The sequence below is a fragment of the Dermacentor silvarum genome, chromosome 9, assembly GCF_013339745.2.
Source record: "Dermacentor silvarum isolate Dsil-2018 chromosome 9, BIME_Dsil_1.4, whole genome shotgun sequence".
Lineage (NCBI taxonomy): Eukaryota > Metazoa > Arthropoda > Arachnida > Ixodida > Ixodidae > Dermacentor > Dermacentor silvarum.
The window spans coordinates 73,075,243-73,083,751 of NC_051162.1; the positions used below are offsets into that span (position 1 = coordinate 73,075,243).

Below are 8,509 nucleotides of genomic sequence, written 5' to 3' on the forward strand. Positions count from 1 at the left end.
AGAAGCGTATGGAACCGTCTTTCTTTGTGACAAGTACCACAGGAGAAGCCCACGGGCTCTGTCAAGGCTGAATCACATCTCGACGGAGCATGCCGTCGACCTGGTCTGCAATGACGCGGCGTTCCGTAGCGGATACACGATACGGACGTTGGCGCAGCGGTGAGTGGGAGCCGGTGTCGATGTGGTGCTCGACTGTTGATGTGCGGCCTAGTAATTTTTGGGCGAAGTCGAAAGAACTTCGGAAATGCTGCAGAAGGGAAAGAAGCTGGGATCGCTGCGAAGGTGTGAGAGCCTCGTCGATGAATGGGGTGAAGACATCTGTAGATGTTGTGTCAGTAGCAGAAAGGGCGCTCAGGTCAAGAACAGTCGTAGAGGACGCCTCGTCGGGAACGGCGACAATCTGCATAGAATCGACGGTCTCGATGTGGCCAAGACATTCGTGACGAAGCGTTCGTCGGAAATTCACTCCGACGAAGGCCGGTCCTCCGGCCGAAACGTCAGTCAGTAAATATGCCATAAACGTTCGTCTTTTTTTCCTTTTTTGAATATACCTTCGGGTCTGGCGCGAGACCCTTCATCTTGTATGCATATATATATATATATATATATATATATATATATATATATATATATATGTATATATATATAGTAGTAACTGGATTTTTCAATGGGTCAAGCGTATTTAGGAAAATCAGAAGCACAACTTCGCGGTTATCTTAGGTTTATTATTTTCCCAACAGTTTCGGTCGGTGGACCGACCTTTTTCAAGGGATACAGGAAAATCTTGCAACAATCTTTTTATATCTTTAGGTAGAGAAAGAAGGCGCCAAAAAAAAGGTGAGAAAGGAGAGATAGAGAGATATATAACAAAGTTGAACATGCAAAAAAAAGGATGGAGAGTTAAAGGAAAGACACCAAGACCTGGTCGTGCCAGACAAAGTAAAGGGCGAAAGACGAGAAACACGAAAGAAGAAATAACCTGCAAATGTAGTAACAGTGTGGCGAAATCAGCATGAAATTGAAAAGCAAGGGCAAAACACGAGAAACACGAAAGAAGAAGAAGCAGCCTGTAAATATGACAGTAACAGCGTGGCGAAATCAGCATGAAATTGAAATTGAAAAGCAAGGGCAAAACACGTGAAACACGAAACAAGAAGAAATAACCTGCAAATATAATAGTAACAGCGTGGCAAAATAAGCATGAAATTAAAAACCAAGGCACAATAATGTGGGTGGTTCAGTCCGCTCCCCCACTGGGGTAGTGGGCATTCTTTCGACATCACACACGTGTTCGGCTTGCCTATGCGGGGATTAAGTTCTGATTTTAGCTAATTTAACTTATGGACAAAGAAACGAGAGGTTTCCCATGTGTTCATTTATGCCGTGGGTGATTGTTCTAAATTTGTGGATAAAATATGACTCTCTTTGTTCCCGTTCACGAGAAGAGCGGAAGCCTGACTGGAGAAGAGTGACACGTATTTTATCAAATGAATGCTCAGGTAGACTGATATGTTTTGAGAATGGGAGATGTGGTAGTGCGCGGGTGTGAGCTCTGTGGTTATTTAGATGGAGTCTGAACGCGGTTCCAGTCTGGCCTATATACTGTTGGTCGCAGACTTCACAATGGAGCATGTAGATCACATTGCTGCTGTCACAATTTAGAGGTTCCTTAATTTTGAATGCGAAATCAGAGGAAGTAGCCTTAGCAAGACAGGTTGAAGTCATGTGCTTTTGAACCGTGGTTGTCCTAGCTTTGACGAGGATATCTCTTAGATTTCTTCCCCGGCGATAGACAACTCGGGGTGGCTCTGTGAAAATTGAAGACAAACGTGTGCTCTGCTGAATGATATTAAAGTGTTTGGCTAGGATGTTGTTCACGTGCGGTAATGTAGATGAGTAGGTGAGGATAAGGTTGGTTTGGTTTTTCGGATGGCGGGGCTTTGAGCCCGTCAAAATTTCATTTCTCTCTAAGGCTTGTGCTCGGCTTATAGCATCATCAACAATACGTTCCGGGTAGTGCTTCGCCACCAGGGCCGTTCTGAGTTCCTTTGCATGACATTGGAAGTATTTCTCGTCAGAGCAGATGCGGCGGTATCGGTGGGCCTGTGAATACGGGATGGCTTTCTTGCAATGTTGTGGATGGCTACTTTGAAATGAAGATATTGGTGGCGGTCTGTTGGCTTTTTATATAAGGTTGTGAATATGCGATTATCTTTAATTTGTACCGTGACATCAAGAAAGTTTACAGCTGATTTAGAATAGCTGTAAGTGAAAGCGATTGACGGATGAACTGAATTAAAATCTGCTACAAATTTAAGGAGACTTTCTTCGTCGTGGTGCCAAATAAAGAATATGTCGTCTAAGAACCTTTTGTAGATGAGCGGCTTCAAAGGTCTGGCCGCAAGAAAAGGTTCTTCAAGTGATGCCATAAAAATATTCGCATAATCAGGAGCCATCTTCGTGCCCATTGCCGTTCCGCTTATCTGGAGGAAGTGTTTCTCGTCAAATTCAAAGTTATTGTATCCTAGTACTAACCGCAGTAGCGTTGACAGCGTGTCCTCGTGTAGACTTACAGGCGTGTTTGCGTTCATGTAAGCGTTGACTGTCGCGCCAATGCCCTCTACTTGTGGTATGTTTGTGTATAGGGATACTACATCCATTGTCACCAGGAAGCTTTCTTTGGGGATCTCTAGTCCAGTTATTGTGCGAAGAAATTTTTTGGTGTCCTGAATGTAAGATGGAATGGTCGGGACTATGTCCTTAATTATGAAGTCTAAGGCACTTGAAATTCTTTCTGTTACCGTGCCGTTGCTTGAGACAATAGGGCGACCGGGGTGGTTAGTTTTGTGGATTTTGGGTAGCAAATAAAAACGACCAGGGGCTGGCTGAATCGGCAGCATTGCTTTAAGCATATCTCTAGATATTTTCCCCTCCTTGTGCAGTGAATTTACTTCGCGGCATATTTCTGATTCGAACAATTTAGTGGGGTCCTCTGTGAGTTCCGTATAGAAGTCCTTATTTTCTAATTGTCGATATCCTTCTTTCAGGTAGTGGACCTTATCCAATATTACTATTGCGCCACCCTTATCCGCAGGTTTAATTACAACATCTGATCGACGGCTCAGCGAGTCCAACGATTTGCGCTCTTCGTACGACAAGTTTTGTCGAAAGGGTTTCACTTTTGAGCATGCTCTCATGATATCTTTTTGGACGGCGGATATATACATTTCCAAATATCTGTCCCTCTGATCTGGTGGCGACCAATTTGTTCCTGATGCTCCGGGGAATGCTGTTCGGCTGGGTTTATCATGAAAATATTCCCGCAAGCGAAGATTTCTGGCAAAATTATCCAAATCCTGATAAAACTGAAACTCATTAAATTTACCGCTTGCCGGACAGAATGTAAGGCCTTTAGCAAGAAGACTAATTTCGGAGGCCGTTAACCGGGCAGATGAAAGGTTAACTACCGTTGTTTCTACGCCATTGTTAATACTTGTGGTGGTCGCAGGGACGTTCGCGCTGATGGAAATCGTCTGAGGTATGCCATCCCGCTCTAACTTCCGGCGCTTACGCTCTTTTGTCTCCCCTATTTTCCTATTTTCATACTCAACTAGGTCGTTTCCCTCTATTTCGCTGAGATCTGATTTGCATTTCAGTGAGTGTTCAGCTTGTTCAAGTTCGTGAGATTTGCGTTCACTGTGGTCAATAATTATTTTCATGAGATTAAGCGACGCTTCATGGAGTGTTTTGTCCCACTGTGCCCGCTCATGCCGATCTAGTGTGGTCATTGCCGGATTTAGCTTTAGACACAAGCCTTTTGGTACCAAATTAGAAGCTGCATATGACTTAAGCGTCGTGCTGTGAAGATTGTACTTTACGCGTTTCTCAATCGTTTTCCTGATTTGCTGAAATGCGCGTGACCGTGGTTTAGGGGAGCGGACCGTACCTGAACCCTGAAATTGTCAGTTCTGCCGTGGCTGCGTCGGTCGCCGAGTGACGTCCGCAAAGCTGCGCAGGTTGTAGGCCATCTGAGGCGGTCCTGGAGGGGTGGTGGACTTCTGGGCCTGGGGTGGTGGCGTGCGCGACGAGTCGGCATTTGTGGCACGCTGTGGAGTGCCGGAACTCGCGGTGGTCGCCATGCCGGCTGGCGGTAGAGTCTGCTGGCGTGGATGCCAGCGGCTTGTCTTGGTGGTCAGCAGGCGTCTGTAGTGAAGCGCCAGCATCGCCACGCCTTCAAAGCTGGGATGGAGACCGTCTGCGGCCAGGACCCTCCAAGGCGGCATCTCTTGGAACACGTGGTTTTTTTTTTTGCATGTTCAACTTTGTTATATATCTCTCTATCTCTCCTTTCTCACCTTTTTTTGGCGCCTTCTTTCTCTACCTAAAGATATAAAAAGATTGTTGCAAGATTTTCCTGTATCCCTTGAAAAAGGTCGGTCCACCGACCGAAACTGTTGGGAAAATAATAAACCTAAGATAACCGCGAAGTTGTGCTTCTGATTTTCCTATATATATATATATATATATATATATATATATATATATATATATATATATATATATATATATATATAAGAAGACGCGCCTCCGTCTAGCACCATCGCCAGCGCTCGGCTCACTCTGCTCGCGCTGTTGGTCGCTGGTCACCATATCGAGACGGTGCCGCAGTCTGTCTCGCCGTTCCTAGTCGTAGCGTCCGATAAAAAAACCTCTTATCAATTGGTGGAGGTTGCTCGTATTCCCCCGTCGCTTGCACCTTGGAGCTTCGCACCCGAACGCTTCCGCCCATCATGACCGACAACGCAGACCCGCCGGCGGCTTCGCCACAGTTCATCGTCTGCACCGGGGTTCATCGCGAACGTGACCCAATTGTGCTCAGTGGTACAGATGTCATGACGTGGAGGACTGGTTTGCATCTTACTAACGCGTGAGATCTCAAAACAAGAGAGACGACGCCACGAAGTTGTCCAACGTCGTATTATGTCTTACTGGCGTTGCCCAACTCTGGTTCATTTTAATGAAAGCGACGTCCCGACGTGGTCGACTTTCAAGACGCCATTCACTGAAGTGTTTGGTCGACCTGCTGTCCGGAAACTGCACGATGAACCGCGCTTGCGCGCCCGAGCACAGCAGATTGGAGAAACTTTAACGACTTACATTGATGTCGCTGACCTTTGTCTGTAAGGGGTCCTCGCACATGCCTTCCATATATCAACTCAAACGGGGAAAAACCCAGGCTTGTTTGAGGTACTTACCTGTATGGAAATAAAAGTGGTGTAAGAAAACTATCCCAGGCCTGGGGCTGTTCCTGGCACAACTTGCGCAGCATTTGCTTGAGTGTGCCATTAAAGCGCTCTACCATTCCGTTGCACGTAGGATGGTACGGAGTAGAACTCAAGTGCTTCATTGCCAGCAATGAATTCATTTCTCTCATCATGTTCGACGTGAAACACGATGTCTTGTCACATAGAATCTCTCGAGGGAAGCCTATCCGTGAGAATATTTCCACCAATCCTTCGACCACTGTGGCTGCGTCAATGGAAGGTAGGGACACAGCATCCGGGTATAGGGTGGAAAGATCCACTAACGTCAGTATATACTTATTTCCTTTAGATGAAGTGGGAGACAATGGGCCAATAACGTCTACGGCCACTCGTTCGAAGGGTGTGTCTATTAGTGGCATGCGTCCCAACGGTGCTTTGCCAAGTCTTCCTTTAGGAAACATCCGTTGGCACACATCGCAAGAACGTACGCATCGGCGGACTTTTCTTGCACTCCGGGCCAATAAAAGATGCGAGGATTCGGTCGATTGTCTTTTTGATGCCTTGGTGTACTGACATTGGCTTTTTGTGTGCCAGAGATAGCACCTGGGATCTCAGACACATCGGTACCACAGCTTGCTGCACCGATTTACCCGGACAGAGCTGATAAGTCCTATATAAGACGCCCTTATCGTAAAAGAACGTTTGCGTTGAGGTTTGCCCTCCAGACATTGTCTTCCCGACTTTTCCTCTACACCCCTTTAGAGATTTGTGCTTTTCTTGTTCGATACAGAAAGTTGGTTTTGACGCCCGCAGAGAGGTGAGACCTACTTTCGGGTCTCCCCTTGTAGTCATAGCTGCGATGAAGGAGGAAGCCACCCAAGGTAGGTTCTTCTCAACGACCGATTCGTTCGGGTCTGGCGTTGTCGCAATCATTCTGCCTGAAGGAGTCTTCCATTGGATGTCCGGATTCGTTGGTTGACGAGAATCGGCAACGTTACCAATGATAATATCATATAATAGATTTTGCAAGCACTTAGCTACCACAGTGCCTGAAAAATATGGTGAATGAATTTCCACCTCGGCTTCTGGCACCTCGATACTCCGGCCATCCGCCAGTAACATTATCGCCGTTGTGCCCGTTAAAGCCGTGTCGGGTATGAGAGCACGGCGCACCACAATGGTATTGCTGCCAGTGTCCCGCAATACGGACATAATTTGGCCATAGAGTTCACCGTTCTGCACTGGCATATTGTTGGCATGCGGAGATAAGGTTTTTCCATCCGTCTGTTCGTTAATATGTAGGACGCACGACAGCTTTTGCTGTTCCTCGTTTTCTGGCGCCATACAGCAGGCAGAAGTAGTGCTTGCGGCGCCTTTCTTTTTCCTGCAGTCCCGCGTGTCGTGTCCCGGCCTTTGGCAGTAGTCGCAGTAAGGTCTTTTCGAATTGACCTGACCGTCAGAAGGCTTGTGTCCACTTTTATTGCAGAGGAAGCACTTGACTGAGTTTCTTTTTGTGCGTGTTTCATCCTCTTTTGCGGCGCGGCCTACTGCCTTCTCCTGGAATGTCAGCAAATTATTCTGCCTCGGCGCCTCCAAGAAGTGATCCGCGGTTTCTGCAATTCTCTCCACTGTTCTGCAATTTCTTTCGCGCAGGAACAGCGCTAATCGACTATGGCAGTTATTCATGAACTCCTCTGCAACAACTAAGTCGCGGACAGCTTCAAAGGTCTTTCCTCCATTGGAGAGTTCAACCCATCGGCCGAATAAGCTGCGTGCTGTTGTGGCAGCGTGCTGTTTACCAGTCTCTCCAAGTTGGGGCTTGCTATGGCGAAACTTTTCGCGGTAGCCATCTGCGGTAAACCTAAAACGTTGCAGCAATGCCAGTTTGGTCTTGTCATAGTCTAGACAATCCTCCGGAGACAACCGACCAAACACTCTCAACGCTTCACCGTCGAGACATAGGCTGAGGGCTGTAGCCCATTTCCCTTTTGGCCAACCCTGTCCAGTGGCTACTCGTTCAAACCGCTTCAGATATGAGTGTAAGTCATCGCGGGCTTCGTTGAACAGAGGGATCATGTTATGCGGGTTCACGGAAACGGAGGATTTTGCCAGGTTGCTTGCGAGCGACTGAGACACATTTACGTGGCTATCTGATCCACCCATCTCCGCGAGCCTTATGCGCAACTGCAGAATCTTTTCCTCGCGCTCTAGACGATACTTTTCCACCTGACTTCCGCTACACGTTCCTCACGCGCCCGTCTCCGTTCCTCCATCAATCCATTCGTTCAGTTCTCGACCAACCAGACCCATGCGTTCCGCTAACGCGCTAAGCTCCCTGGCATTCATCTCGTATCTAATATAAGCACACTGTGTAACAACCGGCTTTGTCCTGCCGTCGCGGACGCCAATTTGTGATGACAGGTTCTGGTTTAGTGTTGCGCACTCAAGGGTAACCTTGGTGCGAGTAATGGACAGAGCTGTGTGTACACTTATAGCACATTATCACTTGCAGGGGCGTAGCCAGGGGGGGGGGTGCTGATGGAGCTTCAGCCCCCCCCCCCCCCCGGAATTTTTTCGTGCCGGCATGCACCGCCGACCAAACTGGGGGGGGTGCTGATGGGGCTTCAGCCCCCCCCCCCACCGGAATTTTTTCGTGCCGGCATGCACCGCCGACCAAAACCACCACCGACGCCGGGAATCATTCTGGATTCTGTCTACAATGTCTTTTTCATGCTCGAAAAGACATTTCGGCACGAACATTGCGAACTCGGGCTGGATTTCGTGACAACACCCTTGCACCTGGAGTCACGTAACTCGTGGAGCCCCATCCGAGCACAAACTTTCGCTCCCCTAACGCGCCCGCTCGATAGCGAGCGGGCGCGTTGCGGCATCTCGCAGCGGCCGCGGAATCTACGGAGCGCATGGATTTCAATTACGAAACTTTATGGGTATTCCTCATAAACTTTTGACGCGAAAGGTGCACTGACATTTCCAAAGGCGTGCTTTAAATGATTTTCCATTCTGGAACTTGATAGGGTTAATGCTCTTATAAACTTGGGCCAACATGCGTGCACTGGAGCCCTCGTGTCCAAGCCTTTCCAGAAATGAAAGCACGCGCTCTAAATCTTTCACACACGAAAATACTAAATATCACCGTGACTGTGAGCTAGCAGCTGATAATTTTCTCCAAACATTTTCAGGAAGCGTACCCAATGTGATCGATCAGCTGGACCAGGGCAGGCAAA

General features: G+C 47.8%; 1 protein-coding gene across 1 annotated transcript in view; it reads left to right on the plus strand.

Moving 5' to 3' along the window:
• Nucleotides 1-4,790: 4,790 nt before the first annotated feature.
• Nucleotides 4,791-8,509, plus strand: part of LOC119463664 (neprilysin-1-like) — a 39,300-nt gene continuing 35,581 nt past the window's right edge. The window contains exon 1 of the mRNA XM_049655312.1: nucleotides 4,791-4,927. Within this exon, the coding sequence (XP_049511269.1) occupies nucleotides 4,791-4,927 (137 nt within the window). The remainder of the gene's footprint in view (nucleotides 4,928-8,509) is intronic.